This window comes from Aquila chrysaetos, chromosome 23 (assembly GCF_900496995.4).
Source record: "Aquila chrysaetos chrysaetos chromosome 23, bAquChr1.4, whole genome shotgun sequence".
NCBI lineage: Eukaryota > Metazoa > Chordata > Aves > Accipitriformes > Accipitridae > Aquila > Aquila chrysaetos.
In genome coordinates, this window is record NC_044026.1 from 3220939 (window position 1) to 3243768 (window position 22830).

Here is a 22830-nt window from a genome sequence, read left to right on the forward strand (position 1 = left end):
GGATTATATACCCAATCCTCTATCAAGAATACAAGGGAAACTTCAGTATACTGGAAGTCTAAAGGCAATGTAAATACAAGTGACACTTATACTCAGCGTTCTTTAATTCAGCTTAGCTGATTCTGAGGGAAATAGCAGAAAAGAGACAACTGGGGTCTTTGGCAAGTCCCCTACTAATGTGTGTCACTGGTGACGGTCGGGGCAGAAGATAACTAAGACCACACTACAGCAAAACAAACACGAGGTTCAGAAAAGCAGAGTGGACAACAGGAAGTATCTAGTCCAATACATGGTATCAGAGACTGATTAACAGAAGAAATGCTACGAAGGCTGACTTAGCCATGCAGGGACCACATCTGGACACTACTTTTAGGCACAAGGCTTATTAGCCTGAGCAGCGCCTGCTAGCTGGTACTCTTCACAGGATACATTATTTGTGGCCACTATCAACAGAAGAGAAGCTTTGCTCTGCTCCTGGTCTTTCCCCCTCCAAGATCTTGTACCCCTTGCAGACTCATAACCTCTCAGCAGTCAGGTAACACCCCTGAGGTGCACTGCGTTCTTAATTAATACAAGCAAGCAGATTTCCAATATAAGTGCACTCACTCTGCACCGGATAATTAGCCAACAAAGTTTTAACTGTAAGGATACACATCATGATAAATCCGATATCCCCCTGCCCCAATCTTGTGTAGCTCTGCAGAAACAGTATCTTCTTTCTGAAGGAATCACAAGTAACCACACAAATGCTTCCAGCTTCCACTTAAATGCATGCTTTTCCTCCATGTTATCTCTTCAGAACAGTACTCGCTTTGTCTCCCACCCAGACCTGAAGAGCAAGAGGTCGCAGCAGTCAAACTCCATGATTTATTTCCCAAGCTAACTTATCTTGAGCATGAGCCCCAGGGCTCCAGAATGGTTTTTCCAAAAGAACAGCTAAATCCCTCCCTCAGTGTACCCTCTCTCCCAAAAGCCAGAATTCGTCTGATGGGGCTTCAGTGAGTACTTTTATTTTGACATAGCAATTAATAAAAAGCAGCAGCATCTGTCTACACAGCCCTCAGGAGCCTGACAAGATCCTCCAAAACAAATACTAGAACTAGCCCAGCTGAAAACTTGGGAACCTTTCAGAATCAAGTGAGTTCAGATTCAACTTCCAGGTTCTGAGTTAAGCTTTCCTTGTAGATTAACCAACCCTACGGTCAGGAGAAATTTTAATCACTCAGAGGAGCAGAAATAATGAGGGTCCCCTCCCCAACCTTGCAGCGTAGGCTGCACGTCAATATGGTGACAATGGAAAAAGCACAGACAAGACCAGTGTTGTCATTATTTCAGTTTCCTCTGGACTTCAAACAAGTGACAGAATGTAAGTGCTGAGAGCAGGATCATGCAAGGACAGAAACAGCAGACCTCCACTGTAAATGCAATTCAGCTCCTTCCAAGCTGAATATAAAAGCATCTGCAAACCCAGCTTCTTGACTAAAGACTACTAAGTTTAGAACAGTTTTACTAACATCTTTTTAGTTTTGCTATCACAGCGATGAGAAGAGTAGCAGTGCAGACATCAGCTACTCTTCAGTTATGAAATGGGGCTTGTTCCTAAGTCACAGTCTCTTGTGACTCTCCTGTTTTCCTGACAGGATTAGAAATTACAGAGAAAGACCTGTACCAATTTTTAAATCCCTGCTCCAAGATTTCAGGCACACGAGGGCCTGACTCTGTAGCCTTCTACTCCACATACCCTCACTTCACATCCCTTTCTCATCTTTTCCAGTACATACCCATCACCTTGCCATGCTCTACCTCAGCAATCCTTTTCTCAGGAAGCGTGGGGCTCTCTTAATGCACAGCTTTTATACAGCCCCTACCACCGACACATACACTAATCGATCCCTCGTCAGGGCACTTTCCCTAGGGTGCTTCCACAACTCACACGACAGAAGACACAAACACAAAAAAAAAGTCAAGTAAAAGCACAGAGAATAGTGCAATGGATTTGAGTCTTCAGGTATACCCTCCCCTCACCAAAAACTTGCTTGTTCTAAATGCTCACAGGAACAGGAATACCAGGAAATCAAAACCAAAAATTTCCCTCCAGGTACTGTTTCACTCACATACAGCTATCTAGCTTAGAGCCCTTCCCATTTCAAGGTATCTATTTTTGAATCTCTTCTAATGTGTGTTTTGGCAATGAATATTTTCAGGAGGAGACAGGGAAGGAGAAGAGAAACAAATTACTGTGTAGATCAAGTGGAATGAAAGCAAATAAGGAAGAGAATCCTCATTTCAAACATGATGAATGGGAACTTCTTCCCCTAGAAAAGGTTCAAAATTTGTTCCTTTTCACATGTTTTACTCAACTCCAGAGGCATACTTGCAACTTTAATTCCATACCTTCAGATATCTACTGAAATCATCACAAATAACATTAAACAGAGAGGAAGAGACTTTATAAAACAAATCTCAGTGTAGAAATATTTCTTCAGCTTCAGGCTGCATTGCAACACCTCGTGCTTGTTTCTCAATACTTAGGATTCGCTAAAGCAGTTTTGTTTTTGTTTTGGCACCAGTACTTCAGTGGATGAAGTGAAAGAGTTGCATGATGAATAATAATGAAACCCCTCAAACCAGAATTCTTTGTGTATGGATTTTTTTTTTTAAACTGCTTTTGTGATTGAAAGTAAGGACTATTAACATGCCACAGACACCACCACATCCTCTGACTATTTTAAAATGTTTAGAAATACTGGATTCATCCTGCTGCATGAACTGAAGACCAGAGTTCACATTGCCATGTGAGCGGGAAGCAAAATCAGTCTGTACAAAGGAGTAGTACACTTGCTTGTTTCTACTACTAAGCTTTTTCTACTACTTGGCTAATACATTTTATACTATGCTTTGCAGCGTATGTAAAGGGAGTGGGATAGAGAAGAGAAGGTTTATTCAAAGCATATACAGCAAGCCAAGTAAAATCTGAATATACTTCAGTCCCCTACTAGATACAGAGCTACAAGACAACAGGCAAGTAAGACAGGCTCTCTAAGAGCCAAAGTTGGCAGACATCATGGTAGCTTCCTTACACAATTTATTAAAAATACCTAGTATTATATTTGAAGCACAGATTTGGCAGAGGACACGCAGCAGCAAGTATATGGCACAGAAGGCAACATCTAAATCCAAACATAACGCTTATGCTCACTGTTAAGAGTACAGGCTGCAGTCTTCCAGACATCCAAGTTTCTCCTTGTGTCACTGTGCAGAGACACCCACCCAGATGGACAGTGCTGTGTTACAGCCACAACCACCCCTACTACACAGAGAAAAAAAATAAAGCAGTGTGCATTTTCTCAACCCTATGCTCAGAAGGGACAGACAGACACACGAGCTATAGTTATCATCCTCACTTGACAGTTGCTGGTTTGGCTCAATGAGGCTTACAGGGATTATGATAACTTGAAGCAGCAGCCGTTTGGCCCCTAGTCACCTCCCAAAATATTCTGTAAGACGACACACACAAACAACAGAAGTCACATTACAGCTGCATTTACTTTTTTTTTTTTTAATCACTCAAAGCAGCCTACAACACCAACAATTGTTACTCACATGGGTGGCTTTTCATGTGGATAAACGCTCTCATTCATAAACCCTGCCTTGGGTCTCAAGGCTCACTTCATTATTCTCCTTCCATTAAGTCTTGCTTCCCTTCCTGGCACATTTCCCAGCTGTATTACTTCCCTACACAACCATACAGTCCTTGCCTTCAATACTATACCTGACCGGGCTGAAGTTGTACCCATACCCATCTTATCCTTTTCCCTTAAAGGCTTGGGGTGTTTCAGAATTGAAGTCTATTGATATTAGGGATTCAAGCCATGGTTGGATGTAGTCAAGTGCAGAAGATGGCAGGCCATGGCACAGACAGCACACTGAGGACTGACCTGGGAGCATGCAGGAGAGAAGCTGCAGAACATACTACAGCATCCAGCTCAAGGTCTCTTTACTTAAGGCCTCCAGGATGAGGAAAGCTTTTATTTCAAGGAGGTGAGCTGGCAGCATAAGAATATGGAAGTAACTAATGGAACTAACTCAGATACAACAGCTAATTTTGGCAACTAAGGGAAACAACTTTGCGTTTAAAATTTGGGAAGTGGCCTGCATCCAAGATGTTATCAGAACAAGAGAAGTTTAGCTATGCTGTCATGAACTCCAAACATAGGAAAATAAAGGGTTTAACCAAGCCCAGAATTAAAAAATAACAACATTAAATATGGCAGTAGATTTACTTAGAGAAAGTTCTGAGAGCTACTGATTGAATTTGTTAACTGATCTAATACTAAAACAAAGACACAAAAACCTCTTGTGAAAGAGAACACAGCCTTAACTATGAAATTACAGCACATTTCACTATACACTCACAAGAACGCTGCAGACTTGTAGTTCTCACTGTTACCTTCACTGGAGACCAGAAAAAAAAAAAAAGGGGGGGGACATGGGGAAAGTGCCTTTGGCTTCATTTGCTGTTTCATTCAAGCTTTGATCACTATGTTTAGCATGTGAAAAATTCCTCAGTGAAACAGTGGAGAACTAAATAATCACAGACTCAAGACAGTTTGCTCATTTCTTTAATGCACACGCTGTCAGCCATTTGATTCTTAACATACGACAGTTTTTGCCTTTATTCATATCCTTGAAACAAATTTAGAGATGTCACATTCCTTCCATTCTTCACCTATGATCTGAGAAGCTGCCTTGATTTCCTGTTGCAGCTGACACTGCCCTTTAAGTGAATGGAAACATTTGATGCAAACAGCAAAGGCAAAGTCAGTCTTAACACCAATAAGCCAAGAAAGTTTATCCTCAGGGAAGATCTGTAGCTAGGAACAAGTCCTGGATGGTGGAACCTGAAGTTTGAAGCTACTCATGGGGGAAGCTAAATAGTTGGTTCAGCAAACGAAATTAACAGGCAAAATTCTTGTCAGGCTGTCTACTGGCAGCTCAGAACTAAAGAAAAAGTTGTAGAACTATGCATTTAAAAAAATAGTAATCCTCACACGTTCTTTAGGACATAACTTACGTAAGTCCCTTCATGTACATCTCTGCTAGGTTATATGGAATGGATCCAATTCTATTCAGTGCCTTTGTGGATGATGGTAATATAAATATTGAACAACAAATACAAAACAGAGAAACATATTAAATCCTGGCTGTAACTGACCTCTCCCTCATATCTTATGACTTGCATGTGACCTTCTTAGAATTTACTAAAAGCTTGTGCCAAGGAGTTTATGAAAACAGTGCTGCTTGAAGAATTCAAGATTCTCTTCCTGGGAACCTGGAGAGCTTGCTCTGACCAACCCATGCATTCACTGTGCTTGTCCAAAGATCCCCAGAGAAGTCGGATCACTCTGAACTGCCCCACATAACAGTACTTTAGAATTGCTCTGTGGTTTCATAGAAAGGCCTGCCTGTGTTGTACCCTTGACTTGTTTCAGTCAGACACTACCAAGTTATCCTCACAACAGCCCTCAAAATCTTCTAGCACAAGGCAGCACTGCCACCATCCTGTTTAACAGAAGCCCACAGAAGCTGGATGGCAGGAATGATTTAAGTTCCTGATTCTAATTTATGAGTCCCACCTGACTGCTGAACAGAGGAGCTGAGGTTCACCATGCTGGCTGCTCTCAGTTTTTGAGATGCAAACTTAGACAAAAGGCATCAGGCTCACAGAGATTCTCTTCAGAACACTGGTAAGTGAACCGGACTGGGCAACAGGATGTGCTGGATCAGTTCTTGGAGTTCTGAATGATTCATGCTTTGTTGATTTAAGAGGTTACTACTCTCAGCTGTCTTCTCATGCCTCTGCCACAGCCTAATAAAATAAAAATCTGTTGCAGAACATCAGGACAGAGCTCTGGGAGGCAACTTCTTACACTGTCCCAGGATAAAACACAGGAGATCATGAGTCAGTCTGAAGGCTCTGTCACAGATATCCCAAGCAAGCCAGAATTGGACATTCATCCAAGCCCCTCTGGGAAGGAGAGATAACTGCTTCCTTTTCCCGTTTGCCAGTTCTATTTAAGCTTTACATCAGGAGAAGGCCTGCCTGGAAAGCTCAACTGAGTAAAAAGAAAAGAAAAGAAAAAAAAGAAAAAAAAAAAGGGCAAGCAGCCCTTGAATTCCCAAGTACACAAGACAGTGTTTCAGCATGACTTTAATTATAAGCCTTTTCCTGCAGATAAGAAAGTCATTTTATGCAGATATGCTGGAAAACAAGCTTCTCCAGGGCAAATCTGAGTGAGAAGACATCATTTCAGAGTCAACAGTGCTAGGGCTGAATATGAAACACCTTTCAATTCAGACATTCACAAAAAGCATCTTCTTTTCCACAGACTACATGAAAATAATTTTTTGAGCTTACTGGAAGGTGGGGGACTCACCAGTATGAGTGAGAATACAGGCAATTCTTAAAACTTACTTTATAGCAAGCCACCCCCATGTCAGCCATAAAGTGATAGGAAGTAGAAAATGGACATGAACAACAGAGCAGAGCCAGTGTTCTCCCCTTCAAACTGTAGTCAAAGGCTGTGTCACCCACTTCAATGCCAGCCACACAGATGTTCAGGCAGGATTCAATTATTTTAGTCATGCATTGGCCCAGCTTCACATCCCTGCTCCCATCTAACATTGCATATCACAGCAGTGATACCTCAGAAAAAGGGACCCAACACATGCTTCACTATTACATTAGCAAGCGCCTGGCAAAGAAACACTGTACATGAAAGCAGGTATTTCTCTGCTTCACACAAATTACATGGGCCTTAGGGCACATAAGCCTCGCCTGCCCAATAATTCACAGTTACTCAATGGGTTGAATCAATTTACAAACAAGCATTAAAGAATGTAACAGCATGACTGGCTCCTCAGCTATGTGCTCATCTCAGAGTCTTACAAAAAACAATAGACGACTGCATAGGGGCTGAAATCATTTGAAAAACATCTTCCTCTGGAATTCTATGCACTTGTTTTAATAGATGTAAACACAGCCATAAAAGATTAAGTAGCTGTTTGAGTATGCCTCACTAAATAAGAGCAATTCCTAATCACAGATTGGGAAGACATCCCAGTTCTAGCATTCATATATTTGGGACTTTTGTCTGCTTTTCTTTTATGCAACAGAAAAACAAGGACAGAGAAACACCTATATGGATAAATGCAAAATTCAGTTGATATCAGTGTCTATAAGTGGATATATAAGGACTGTGAAGAAGCAAGTTTTTCAGAAATAATACTTGCAAGTAGAAGCTCACAGAGGGAAAAGGCACACTACCCCTGAGAACAGGAATTCACTGCGAGAAGAAACAATGACAGAGGAGATCATCTTTAGTCAACCTTTAGATCAAAGAAAATAGGACTGTAAAGGGATTTCGAGAGCTCCACCACTGTTCCAAAGCAGGAAGATCCCCATATTTTGGTCAGGACTGATTATACAGAACCTATTAAAAGCCTTCAGCAATAAATATGGAAAAACCAAAGCAACCTATTCCAGTGCTTCAGAATCTTTAACAACAAAAAGATTTTTCTTCACAACAAACCTTAACCTAAAACTCCTTCCCCACTGCAATTTAAGTCCATCACTACTTGCAATATCCATACTGGACATACAGAGCAATTCCCCCCCTCTTACGTTTTTTGGGGGCATTTGTTGTTTGGGGGTTTTTTTTGTTTTTGTTTTTTAATATATTTACATAGTTATATCTACTCTCATCCCTCTTATCTAGGCTAAGCAATTCCAATCTTTTAACCTTTCCTCATCAGTTATGTTTTCCAGACCTCTGATCATTGTGTTGCTCTCCTCTGAATTCACCTCAATTAATGAAAAGAACTTAGCTCCACAGGAAACCAGAAACCTTCCAGTTCTGCACAGCCTCAGCATACCTCTTCAGCTTTATAATGATATCTAAAGAGAGATGGAATTTTTCCCACTGAAGGAATTACACTTGTTGCTTATTCCTACTACTGAGAGTTTATTTTCTCGACAGAAAAATACTTAGATTAGTTCAAGGAAATTATATCAACTATTCTCATACAGCCCCACTCCCCACCTTTCACTTCCCTGCAAAGCACTAATGATAATGCAGCAAAAAAACCCCACTGTGCTACTTCTAGTTGTGAGCAGGGGGGCTAAACGAATTTAAATGAGTTAAAGTCACTCTTAGAGAAACAACTGGTTCAGGGACACTGCATGCAAGTTACTGTAACAACAACAACAAAAAAAAGCATACAGATCAGTCTTTCCTTTTTCACTTTTTTTTTTTAATACAGTACACTACGAACAAGAAAGTGTTAGCATCATCATTCTGATTATGTTTAGCCAATCTAAATGCCTCAAGAAACAGAAGTCTCCATTATGGACCCCAGTACACCGTATCAGAATATGAGATGAGGAATAAAGACTTAAAGACATCAAAAAATGATGGGCGAGAGCAATTAAAGCAACTTAAGGGAATAAATCCCACCTCAAGCTACTCAGACTCACATTCTTAAATGCGTTGGGTACTTCTGAGGGGGTGGGGGTGGGGTCTAGAGCTATTTCCTAAAGTAAATTATTTGCAACAACAAGATAAATTCCTAACTGTATCACTCAACTCTCACTCTTTTCCCACTTAAGATATAAAGTTATAAACTTGACTGTTCCACGCTGTTACTTTAGCCTCAACTCCCAAAAAAGCCTCACTTGCCAGCATATACATACACGCCCAGCCTGGTTCCCTTTCTTTTTCTGATGCTTGGGGATTTCCAGGAGAAAACGTTTTTAAGTTTTGCTACATGCTTCTCGCTCTGTTTCATTCTACATTTAGCTTCTACAATCTCACAGGAAGTGTCCAGGATAATCAGACAGGCATCTTCTGTTCAAACCTCTCCTTTCAGTTGCAGCCTCATGACAGGAAAAAAAAAAAAAAAAATCCCTAACTCCACCCATTAGGGTAGCTAGACCAGTGCAAAACACCAAGCGTAGACACGAAATAGAGTTCAGTGCTCCCTTCTAAGCTGAGATCTAAAAAGCTTGAGGAAGTTCAAAACAAATATTGCAGAAAGAAAGGAGTACTGGCTTAGGAAAATAGTTAATATGGCTTGCCTTGGTGAAGACCTTTTCCCATATACCGAAATAGGAATCATGACATGAATAGTTCTACCACTAGGGTTCTTAAAACTAGAAGGATCATATTCATCCTCCCTCCTCCCCCCCCCCAAAAAAGTATCTCTGGAACATTAAACAAACTTAGCAAGCAGAGAATGAGAAGAGTTAACAGAATGTGTATATGTGTATTTGTTACCATAATGACTTCTCCACTATTTTGGTCCTGAAAACCTCCTCCTGGTCCAGGTTTACAGTACAGTAGCAATCCCTCATCTTGTTTGGCCCCGGATACGTAGGAAGATTTTTGGCTTCGCCTAAAGACAAGAAAGAAAAAAAACCCACAAGGATTACATATTAAAGACTTATCCATAAATTAGTCATCTGTCAACTAATGCAGTGTCAGCAACATGGCTAAAGCAAGTATTACATTGTATTTTTCTTCCCAAATGTGAAGTCTCTATTAAACTTAGCAGCAGTATTCTGTATCCAAGGCAGCAGGTCCTGACAGTCACTGCGTTTAGAGCTCAGCAGTAGCCAGCAACAACTCAACAGTTTGTTGCGTCCGATTTATTTGCATGTATTTGGTACATACTGCTTCCTTCCAAATTTGTGTTTAGGTTTTGATCAGTCCTCCTATCAGATACCGGGAACACAATACAACATGGTAATAAAGCTTTCTGATCCAGCCCACTGGTTTTATCCTAAGGCATTACCAGAACACAGCAAATGAGGACTGACCCCCAGCTCCACCACCCTCCACAGATGTGGCGATGGAAAACAGTCACTTTAGTTACAGCCAACAGCCTTTCACCACATTGGACTTCAAAGCACTTTGAGGAGGTAATTAGCACTTGAAGCTGCCTAAGGTACCATGCAAGTCATGAATATTCTTTGTAATAAACATTTGTTTCAAAACCCCGACAAGAAACATTTACATTATTGTATATTTAACAAAAAGAGAACCCCAACCCCCCCCCCCCCAAAAGAGACACAGGATTGAGGAACTAAGGGTAACCAAAAGACTACAAAGACTACAAAACATGAGAGTATGAAACAAGAATAAAACCACAGCTTTCCCCTCTACATGTCCATTAATAACCAAAGCTGAGCACCAAATTTCCTTGGCAGACTGATAAAACTCTCAGACAGGAAATTGGGTAATGCTCCTCATTGCTTTGCTAGAGCACCTTAGCACTATGTGGATGAGCAGTTTAATTCTAAAGACAAAACTTAGAACTCTCAAAGAATGACTAAATGTAAGTCTACAATGCATGTGGCCTTATTTACCTTCACTCTTTCAGTACCTGGAAATTACTAGCACATACCATGAGAACTAGATCATTCTCTCCTAGTAAAAATACAAGGAATAAAAATAAAAGTCTAAAACTAAAAATGCACAGACCAAGAGAACACAGGTTTGTTTGCCAGTAGATAAGGGAACTCTAAATGACAGCAACAAATACAACTTTTTATCGGATGTCTGCAGCTCAGCTTAAGTGCATCTTACTAGACACACGCTTTCCCAGTCTCCAGCTCCCAAATAGCTTCATACTATTAACAGAATCATCTTGCTTCTTTCAACCCTGTCTTCAGTAAAGACATACTTTTTCCTTTCTGTAGATTTGTTCAACAGCACTCTGATGCATGTGCATGTAAATACTGAAGAATTACAGCAAGGAAAGATTAAGCCAACCTGCATCCTCAGCTTTAAAGGAAAAGCATAAAGTGACACAGGACTCCATGTCTTCTGGCCTGTGATCTCCTTCTGGCACACTGTTCGCACACGTTTGCTAACTGACTCATGACATGCTCTTGGAAACGCCACACATCCACACTTCTCACAAATGGCCTGTATATGGGTGATCATACATGCATACATTCTCTAAAGCTAACCATGGAACATACAAAGAGGCATTGAAAAGCGACATGAAAACATTGCTTCAGACAGTAATGCCTCACTTCAGAGTTCTTCTAAAGTTTGCTTTCTCAGGTCAGCTGATGCAACTTGATAGCATTCTTCCCACTTCCTTCAGAGTTGCGAGACATTGTATAAAAAAAGCTGTCTCTGCTGTAATTCAAAGGTGTGACTGGAACATCTGTTCGCATGCTCAATGTGTCTTTAAACTAAGCTGAAGTATTAGCAATAGTTTAACTGCAGCAGCTCTAGCCAAAAATGTATTGAGGATTATTGATGGCTCACTCAGCCTGCACTGAAGTCTACTCTGCCATAGTAAACCTTCAACTTTTACTCGTATTAGTCCACGTTCAAGCAAGTTACAAATCAAGTGTACTAGCCTCACACAGACTGAGGTCTCTGAGTTTGTCTCCTCTCCCCAAGTCCCAAGCATCCAAATTTCTCTTATCTATTCTCACATTAAAGTCACATGAAACCAGCCTCTTTTCTGGATGACCGGTTAAAGTTCCCCAGAGAGAGAGAGCGTGCGTGTCAACAGGAAGAGTTTCAATAGCAGAACGATAAGGAAGTCTTCCTCTGGGGCTGGCACACTATTCTCACGGTTCTTCCAAGAGAATGGGACAAAACTTTTCAAGCTCAAAATTAAACCAAAAAAATATGCAGTTTCCCTTTTTCTGCACTCTTCTACTTCCTACTTCAACATGAACGCACAGACACAAAACCAATTCCGGATTTTGTGATGTTGATTTCCAGTTTTCTGATGTGCACAATATTCACTTATGCTCTTAAAGTTAATACTTAGTCATGTCAGAGCCCTCTAAGAACTGTATTTTGAAAACTCAGGTCTCCTCTTTGTTAAAAGACTTACAGTAGAAAAGCCCACAATATTGAAACCTAAATGCAATGCAAAGGAAGACACCATTTAGCATTGCTAGAAAATGACTGCCTGCACAGTCTGTACAGCAAATTAAAGCTCACCTCCATCACAATACTAGAAAGTGGGGCACAGAAGGAAGATAGAGGGAGAAGGCATTTTACAGTAATTTCTTTCTTCAAACTGGAAAAAGGCCCTGAAAAACCACTGAGACTAGAACAAGGGACTAATTGACCAACCCAATATATTAATCATGTTACTGACTTAAGAAGGAGCTTACAAAAAAAAAAAAAAAAACAACCAACAACAAACCAAAAAAACACCACCATGGTTTCTTCCCAACACTGGCACCAGCCAATGGCTGTTTAGATTCCTCCAGCACTGAGCAGTTGAGAAAGAAAAATTTGTCAAGCTTTCAAGCATAGCTAAAGACTCAGCTCTCTAGCCAGACATTTTATGTCAACAAATGCGCTCTGTTAGAGCTTCAGTTGCTCTTTAGATTCCTCCAAGACAAAAACGTTCCCTCTGTGGCACTGTTTTGCCATCTACAATGAAGCTGAACAATTTGCTCAGTATTTTTTTGGTTCTGCTACTACCAAAATGAAAAAAACAGAAAGCCCAGAATACTTGATACAATCATGCACCGTTTCCATATTCTCAACAACCAGAGTTGATGAGATCATTTAATTTGGGCAAGAGATCATTTAATTTGGGCAAGAATTTCATCATTTAACCTATCTGTATAGAATAGGCATCTTCATCAATTGTATTTTCAAGAGGCAGATCCACTTTTTTCCCCCCCCTCTCCATATTTGTGAAGTACCTGTATGCTAAAGAATTTGGACAGGGTTTGCAGAAAAAAGGTCAATACACTTACCTTCAAAACCCTCAGTTTTCCACTTCTGCTAAGAAGAACCAGAATGTTTCTTAAGATGTCTAAGTCCTTGACAATTTAAAATACACGAGCACTTTGTTCTGGAGCATAAGGCTTCCATTTGGAGCTACAGTGGCAGAATAATCAGTTCAAGTTTGCTATAGCTTTTCTTTCTATGTATCCTTGCACTTCTAATATACATGGGTCCTAATTTAACTGTGTGATGCACTCAACACCAAGGAGCTGATTTCAACTATGGAGAAGTTATCATTAGGTATGTTGGACAAGTCTTAGAAGAATAGGCTATACAATTCTGAATATTTCACTGTCTTGCTACCTTCTCCCCACGAATACTGGGTTACTACAGTTGAAAAATGACTACCGTGGCAGCACAGATAGCTTAGCTTGAGCTAGGCACAGGGAACACAACAGGCTGGAAAAAGAGGAGTGAATGTCTCAAAACCATATTCATCCATCATCTTGTTCCTTCCAATGTTATACATTCCTGCTCTGCTAAAACACTAGTAATAAAAGGGAAGCAAGAAAAAAGGGCTCTTCTGCATACATGGCAGGGAAGAGCACTGCTTAGATGCTTGGGAGCATAACTGGTAAAACAAGAAAAAAAGCTTTGAAGATGTTTCTAGGAATAAACAAATATATACATACATGTATACATTTCCTTAAGGTTTTGACACCTTAAATTTTTTTAAGCATCTGGTATTTTTAATTGAATTTAGATACTTGACATTGTGTCATCTTTGCTTTTGACATATTTCCCCAGGTGCAACTTTCTGAAAAGCAGAGAATGCACAAAAGCCAGACATTATTTCTACCTTTTGGAACAAAATTTGCTACTCCTATGCTTCTAAGTATTGGGTCACCAGCACACATCTGCCAATCTGAGTGCATTAAGGAAGGCTTTGTAACATGTCAACAAATTTAGCTCGCTGTCTTCTACCAGCAACGTATTTGATTTTATCAAGATAGCATGGGAGAATCATTTCCCAAACTATTTCAGAAAACAAACAAAAATCTACCTCCAAAAAATAAACCCAATAAAAGCAGCTGAGCTTTCAATGCCACAGTGTTTGACTTCAGGGAGCATGCTGAAAGACTTGAGTACAGAAACAAAATACCTAAAATCTGAAAAGGGCAACATATCCAAACCAACAGCAATCCACTTTGTTTCTGCCATATTCAGGAAAACACTCTCCTAAGAAGCTCGTAGGCAAGCATGTCAAGAGCAAAACCAGAGCAGCAATGTATTTCTGTTCTCCCTTAAGCTCTCTATACCAATAGAGATGCTGGACTCCGAAAAAAAATTCTTAAGCACTCATTTCAAGTTTTCTTTCCTATGAAAAAGCATTATTCCTTCAACATCCATAGATCAAGCAAAAACAGAAAAAGGAAAATGTATGTACACACAGAGCTCAATTCTCTATCACGATTCATGCTTAGAAGGCTCCTCATGCACAAACCCCAGCATATATGTAAAATATTAAGATGCCAGCAAGTTTATAATCAATACTTAAAGTAATTTTAATTCAAACAGAAATATAATACGACTCAATATCAATTAAAACATGCAGAAATACCTAGAAGCACATTAACTTTTGTGCCTATGCATGAATTTAAACTGAACAGAAACAGCTGCATTAGCATTGAATGTTGAGAAAGCAATTCTTATTTTGCAAGGTGTGCTTTTTGGGGGTGAGGTGGGAATAAGGGGAGGGGTATGACTGCAATATCTCAAAAGGGATATATTGAAAAAATAATCCCTTTTAATATTGAAATGGTCATAGTTAGAAAACTTCTATTCACATCAGAAACCAATTTAGTTACTAAACAGCCATGTGATAATTATGTGAAATTAACATAGTGTTTGAAAGCAGAATATAGTTACATTTGTATATAATTCCTGTATGTAGACATACTACGTGCTCCTCTCAGAACAGAAAGCTTCAATTCATTTTTGCCTTTCCAAATAGGAAAAAGCAATAAATAAAAAAAAAAGTGAAGTTCCAAGAACCGGTGTACCAGTGCAACTATGGAGATTATGTAAGTAGCTTAGTATTCTTATGTACTTTTGTAGTAATCTAAAAACAATAAACGCTTTTTAGGCAGTATATGCCAAGTGTCAAAAATGTTCTCTCCCCTCCACTTCCGTATATAGGTCACACAGCCTGAAAATACGAAAAACACATGAAATTCATAAATATCTAATAAAGAAAATTGATATATTAAAAAGAATAGGATTTCTTTCAAAACAGATGTGGCTAGAAACACTATTTGTCCAACAATCTCTTTGCTTTAACCGTAGGTATTTATGTGTGCATACACATGCACACACACACACTTTGCTCTCATGCAGAGACAGATTGCATTAGATTTCTAAACCAGGTCAAAAATAGCCATCTGTGAACGGATTTTGATGATCTGAAAAATGAGATTTTTAGATGACCTGTTCTTAATCTAAGCCCTTGCCTGCCAGCCTCTTTCCACGTGAAATGATCATCACATTAGAAGACTCCAGGGAAAGCACTTCCTCAACAAAACAATACTGACCACCCAGGCCATAGCAACAACCCCAGAGCAACTTGATACCACCGCTAGCACTGCTTCAGCAAGTAACCAGCAAGGAAACAAAGCACACTGTATTAATTACAACTTTTTAGACAAGAGCTTCACATGGAAACCTTCTTGGCTTAGGGGCAATAAGCAGCATCAACCCCAAATCCTTTGGCACTAAACTGAAGACCACCACCAGCTGGTATCTCCCTGCCAAAAACTGCTTATACCTACTTAGATCTAGTACTTCTAGTGGAGTTTTACCGCCTTCACAGCCTGGTGACAGGAACATTTGGCATCTTAAAATCCCTTTTGGACAATTCACTTCACAAGTGCACATGGTGCCATACTACTACACTACCACCCTTTCCCCTCACGTGAATAAACTTACTCTGTACCAGTTAGGAACCTTCACATAGATCTTCTGGTGATCAAAAGCTGTTCCAAGACAGCAAATGACAGGCCTTTCTATCAGCTGTAACAATAGCTAAGCCTAATCAGGTATAGCCCCCATGGTGGACAGACTCAGATCTATCACTCAGAATGGCTAGTAGGCAAACTCCCTTTCCTATATGCATGTGATCAGACATCCCAGTTCTCCTTTTGCAGCCCTGTAGGTCCAATAGACCATCCAAATACCTTGCCTTTACTGTTCCGGGCATAACAGAAGCAGCCAAGGATATTTTCATTGGAGAGCAATGAGAAGCTGCAGGCTGACAGCCTTACTTTTCCTGTAAGAGGCAACAAACACCAAGGAGGCTCAAAAGATCTTGTCATGATCTTAAGTACTTAAGGGCTCACAGCACAAGGGCTGTTCAATCAAATCCCAGGGCTGAGAGCAAAGACATCTATACAGCAAGTTCCATGAGAGCTGCTTGCAAAATTAAGGTTTTAGTTTGTACAAGAAAAGCATAATTCTCCTCAACTCATTAACATAACTGGTTGCATGCTACGTGCCAATATAATGGTCTAACAGCAGGAATCAGGTTTCTCTAAATATTCCCTTAGGATGGTAACATAATCGCACAAAAAAAACTGTACAGTCCAGCTGCTTTTTAACAAGACTGAAGCTATTTTGTGTAAATGGACACTTTGAAGAGATCATTTTAAAGTAGGATACTGCCAGGAAAAAGATGTTCTCAAGGAGTTTTCATTCAAATTCAGTTTTCCTGTGGCACTCTGGGGTTAGCATTCCAAGTTTCTTTGATGTGACTTTCTTGTATTCCTGCAGAAAAACCCATGATTTAACCAAACTGTCTCTTTATCTGTGTTGATACAATGTTAGACTCAGCTCCCCACTTACTAATTTTCAACGCAGCTTATATTTTGAAGATGTGTCTTGATGCAAAGTATCATCTCATGCAACTTCCCAGGTGCATTTGATAGAGGCTCTTGAGGTTTTTCCCACCAGTTTCAGTAATGTAGGGACTGGCTACAGGTTGTTCTGTGTCTCTGAATTGTGACCTTCGTTTAGATTGGTGGCTTGTGCAGTTTTTTTGTTGGTTTTGTTGTTTTTTGAGGTGGGGTTTTGGGGGGGGTTGGTTTGGTTTTCATGGTGGTTGTTTTTTTAAAAAAGAAAATCAGCTTCCTAAAGTTACCAAATACCTTCTCTCAGCAAAGTTTAAGTCACTGAACATCTGTTGTGGGAGGCCATGAGGGAGAGGATTCAGGCTGCAGGAGGGGCAGAGGAGCTGAGAGGAAGTAACTTTAAACAGGCTATTCCATCATGGAGCTGCACTGGGCAAACAGCAAGCAATTTCAGCTATTTTTAGAGGAACAGTATGAGACAGGAAATACAAGCAAATGATTTACAACATCAAACAAGACGTGACCGAAATCCAACAATAATTCAACTGTTCCCTTTTGAGAGTTCTTGTACTTTAGGATAATTTAAGATAGTTGCTCTACAGTAAGGAGCCTAGTCATTGCTAAAGAACAGAAGTAATGTTCTCAAAAACATCAGCATAAGCAAAAAGAAGTTTCTGTGAAAATAAGTATCTATTTTCACCTGCCTTCGTTTATATTATTCACACATAAAAACAAAAGCCAGGTGACCAAAAAAAAGGACAATTTTTATCTACATACATCCCAATTTTAGTGTAGAACAAAAAGCTATAGCTGTGTAAAAAAAAAAAAAAAAACAAAAACAAACACACACAAATGTAAGCAATGAAAAAGGAATGATGCCCTCTCTCTTCCAGGACATTAATCACTTTATCACAACAAGTGACATTAAAACTTTTACAGTAACATGAAAAATACAAATCTACCAAAGGTTGCACTTTGCTTAGATTAAAATCTAGTAACAAAAGGAGTGATTGCTGAAGAGTTGAAGCTTTACCGGCAATATTAAAAAACCATAACTGTTACCTCTAATGATTCTGTTGTCCACGACTGCTCTTGCTTTATAATTACTTATTTAGAAACATCTTCACTAACCAGAGTTTCACAGGATACAGTTCAGACCAAGTTCAGTTTGTCCCTTTGGCCCCACAGTGTTCAAAACCACAATAAAACCTAGCTATTGAGAAACAGGGTGACTCGGAGAACATCAGTTCAAGGCAATCTTGAAAACCACCTAAGATTTAGGAATTAACTGAGCAGAGTGTCCTCCCCATATTCAGAACACTCTTCCTATTACAAAATTAATCATCGTAAGGGAGAGGAAAAGGTTTCAAAATCTCCCCAACTTGCTTTCCGTTACCCTTTCTTCAAAAACAGTGAAAATAGGTACTTTCTTACAAGGAGATCAAATTCATTTTTCCATGTAAAGATCCAAACACAGAAACATCCTTCTCCAAACTTGCAGTAATTAGCAGCTTCCCTTAAAGCCAGTCACAGGCAAGAATACAACTACTTCAAACTTCACATGGTCTTGATATTTCATTACTCCACATATTCCTCATTTGTTCCTTCATAGGCAAAGAGCATCATATGTACTAAGGAACCATGTAAAAGAAAATCCTTTAAAAAAATTGTGATCATAACCAGTTCTCAGACTACATACTTACTTATAGATGGGTTTTGAATGAAAACATTAATTTAAGGAAAATCATCACTTTCTAGTTGCAGTCTTAGGCAGCTGACAAATGCTATGTTGCAAACACACCTCTGTACTGAACAGAATGCTCAGATTAGGACATTATCCAAGTCATCCACAATATTTGTTTTGCTTTAGTTACTGGATCTTCATTTACAAAGCACTTTTTTCTAGTAGAATGAAACAAAAATAAATCTTACTTAGTCATTCCTAAGTTTGGTGCCTTATATGATCTACAGGTGACTTCTCCATGCTGGTGGACTTTAAAAACATTTTAAATTACCTCAAAGATTTATTTCACTGTTGCATAGCCTGTATTGCACAGATACATGCTGACAATGCACAACATTTTACATAGGTGCTGCTAATTTCTTGTTGCTAGCTTGTAGTCTTATTAATCAAACAAAACCAATAGCATCTCTGCTTATGACATTTTAAGACGCTTAGAAGTATTTGAGCTTGACTAACAAAGTGATCACTTGCCAGTTTGCAATGCTGTGCAATTAAACTCTTAAGACTGCAAACAAGCAAGGATACACTGCAACTGATCTACAGACCTATTGATTTCTTTGTGGAAAGAAAGGGGACAACATGCCTCTAGTCTGAAGCCCGGACTGCTTTGACTACTGCCACCAAACAGTTTGCCCCAAGAATTTCTAGTAGCAGCTAGTTACAGAATATCCACACATTGACAGAACTGGACCATCACCATCCAAGATCCTAAATGTTCAATTTGCCACGTCAGCGGGCTTTACTAAAGAATCACTTATTTTTAAGACACATCAGCAGAAGATTCCTGACTTGTCGTTGAATTAAAATTTTCAATTAGAAAATATAGTTGAAGACAAACTGACCTAGGTATAGGGAGGAAAAGACAATGTCACCTACCACTGTCTTCTGCGTTTGCTCTTTGCAGACTTCCGAATGCTCTGACATGCTGAGCTGTCACCTCCACTCGGTCACTCTGCAAGCCCACCAGCACAGTTCTGCTGGGTCTAATGGGGCTCTACAGAAAGACATGCTACAAGTCCTTCTGCCTGGACTGCATGAAGATAAAGTATATTAACATAAATTCAGGCAATAACTTCTCTCTGAAGTGCAAGCATTTCTATGTAATTCTGTCTCCTCAGCTTCTTAATTTTTTCTTGTTTTCAAAGGACAGAAGTGTTTTTGCCACTCAAATATTAAGTATATTTAAAGAAAAATGGGTATATTTTGGTATGAAGAAAAGGGACTTTCATAAAATCATAAATCACAAGCAGCTAAAAGCTCTGTCTAAAAACAAACCATGCCATCCCACCTTATAAGAACAATACATACAACATTAGCTAACCTCTCAGTATTTTCAGATTCCTATTTGGCATTATTATATAGACATTATTATTTATTTAAACAATCAGTGTTCTCCCCGGGTTCATGTAAGGAATATTCCTTTACCCCCTCTGATTAGTGCTGCTCAACACCCTCTGTTGTTAAAGTGGTCCTTTAACAGAGTCAACAGCAACCAGACTGCTTCACTAGCAAGCTGAGCTATAGTGGACAAGCTACGTTTCCATCCTCTTAAGGCACCTTTGCGAAGACAAAAGGCAACCAAAGATTTCTTCACAAGGAGAAAGAGGAGATGATGATGATAGAGGAACACACTGATGGCCAGAAACAGTGTTTAGCAAGAGAAGTTTTAAGAACATCCTAAAATATTTTCAGACCTGTTGACAGCAGAATAACAAAGGAAGTTAGCTAGTATATGTGACAGGGAAAGTAAAGAAGTACTGAAGAAGTGAAGAAACTTTTGGATCCAAATAGGCCACTTCACTCTGGAGTGAGGGGAAAAAACAGAAATCAAAAACATTAAAACTGTTTCTTTCAGTTTCATACAAATTGAAAAGTATTATTAAGCTTCTTTCCTTATGAGTTACAGTGTAACAGTAATAGTAAGGTTTCCCCTTTCCCAATAGCATCCATTCTTCACAGTGCCAAAGTCCATGCAAGTCCAAAATACATGCATATGGATAGACTTAAGCTTAAGTCTTTGAAGGTTTCCAAGTTGCAAGCTGACAGTGTACCAGATTTTTCTTGCTTGCTCTTGTACACTTGTTCTTGCCTGACCTAAAGTCACAGGGTCAGGTCGCCACCTCACAGTATACAAGCCGATTCACTTCGGCTAAAGCTTTAACCCAACATACTCATCTCTGCACCAAAGAAGTAACTGCCAAAGTACAGGGTCATATTGTCTTCCAGAGGAAGCCAATGCAGTAGGAGCAAATGAACTTCAAAGAAACACAGGTCTATTTTATTTCAGTGGTTATTCCTATAGAAATGGGAGCAAGATTTAAAAATAAATTTTGTTTGCAGGTAGTCATGCAGAGGCTGAGCATTTTTCAAAACTGCGAATAATTTTTGGAAGCTGGGCATTCCCTATGAGCTGCTTGTCCACACCCACAAAGTTCATCCAAAGTTGAATTTTTTTGTCTGTTTAGACACTACATGCATCTGTCTCGCACAGAATGAAAGGAAAACTAACCATTTGAACTAATAACGGTTGTGAGCATCTGATATCTGTAAAAATCAGCTGAAAATTGGAGGCAGAACAAGACCACCACAAAAAGCTTCACAAAAAAAAAAAAACAAAAAACACCAAACTCCACTCTCTGAACTTTCTACAGATAATCTAGTTTTCTACCCCACTGGTCTGCATCTTTGCCTACTTCATGAGCATTTTCCTATCAAAACACTGTTAGCAACTTACAAGATGGAAAATAATGCTGTTCAAAAGAGCCAGAATCAAAGTTTAATGTGGAACATTAATTCATCTTTCCTTCTACTCAGGCTTTCATCTATGAACTAAGACAGTGTTTATAGCCATTTATTTCACCAACTTCCAATCCTCCACCCTGTCATAACCCTGACTCGCTCTCAAGGCACAAACCAGACATTGCTCCCATGGATACTCATACAATTCAACATTCTGCACAATGTAGGTGCCAGCATTAACATCTACTGTTCACACAGACTCCTGTATAAGAGGGTTCGGGGCACAAACATAACTGGTTTTCTGAACTGTAATTTGAATGAGTTCCTCTCGCTGTCCATTGACTAGATAGGGAGCCTAGCCGGCTAACATCAGCATCCAGGTTAAGTGTTTACAACCACACAGTAGGTATTTTTCCCCTCTCTCTTCCTACTTCTGATCTAGCCACCTTGGATTTTCTGCGTGGCTAGTCTTTCAGACTGCTATTTCCCACAATGAACCATCACCCCTAAAATCTTCTAGTACCAACATAAAGAACTTCAAGAGCCTTCATAACAACATATCGCACAATAGGGTCTGGAAACTCTGCCACTGTCCTAATGTTGTTTGAAACCTCCATCAGATCTTGCCCCCATCAAACATTTCCAGGTACAGATATTTCTGCAAGAAGAGTTTATGCCCCAAATACTTCAAGTCCAATTCAAGTAACATAAGAGGCCATCCGTGTTAATAATTTTTATTATTATCACTGTTTTTTTTTAAATTTGCATGTTTCACAAAGTTCAAACTACTACCACAATTGCAATGTAGTTTTTGCTCTTAACAGCATAATGAAAGGAGCCCAAGTTTAAGCTAGATGTACTTTAGCACACTGAACTACTTTAAATTCACCTGCCTTACAGACAATTCCTTGCTAGTACCAAAAGTCCTGAATTTAATATGCTAATTTCAGTGGGAATCCAATAAAGTATCAGTTACCATGACTACAAAACATTTCTCAATATAATGATGCTGCTGAACTCAAACAGCAAGCAGGGGAGGGGGGGGAAAGCATGTAACTGGTAAGCAAGGCATCAACCTGTGGTGCATTTTATTTTTTAAACAAGATTTCAAACAGTGACTAATCTGATTGCCCTTAAAGGGCGAACATCACATGAATCTTGGCCTGAGGAACAAACCTAACCAAGAAAGAATGACTCATTGTGCAGGCAATGTGATGAGAACCAAATGCTAGACTATCCAACTTCAGTAACTACAGGAAGAGAAAAAACATTTACTTCTTCACTCCTCAGCACTGAGCAGAGATAACACAGGCACAATACTGCAGAAAAACAAGCAAAAAGCTGAGCATAGTCATTTATTTATAATAGTCATTTATCATTTACTTATTTACTGATATCAAAACCAGAGTTCAGAAGTTAGTGTAGCTGTGTGCACCTAAAACATGTCACTGGTATAAGCAGTTGAGATTTTGAAGAAACATCTAAGCCAAAAACACAATAGTCCCATGTAATTTCTATAAACGCTCATATGATTAAAATCCATATTTACAGGGAAACATATAACTTTCCATGAAATGTCTGCAATCCAGCTGTTGGTTTTTTAGGCAAAGTATAAAGCAGGGTATTAAAAATGGAAAGTGACCTACTTTCCTTTTCTAAACTATGCAAA

The 22830-nt window shown here is 39.4% G+C and overlaps 1 protein-coding gene across 2 annotated transcripts in view; it reads right to left on the reverse strand.

Moving 5' to 3' along the window:
• The window catches only part of RASA3 (RAS p21 protein activator 3), a 134143-nt gene that overhangs the window by 84975 nt on the left and 26338 nt on the right, over nt 1-22830 (reverse strand). For both annotated transcript variants that reach the window (XM_029999007.2, XM_029999006.2), the window contains exon 2: nt 9336-9453. In XM_029999007.2, the coding sequence (XP_029854867.1) occupies nt 9336-9453 (118 nt within the window). The remainder of the gene's footprint in view (nt 1-9335; nt 9454-22830) is intronic.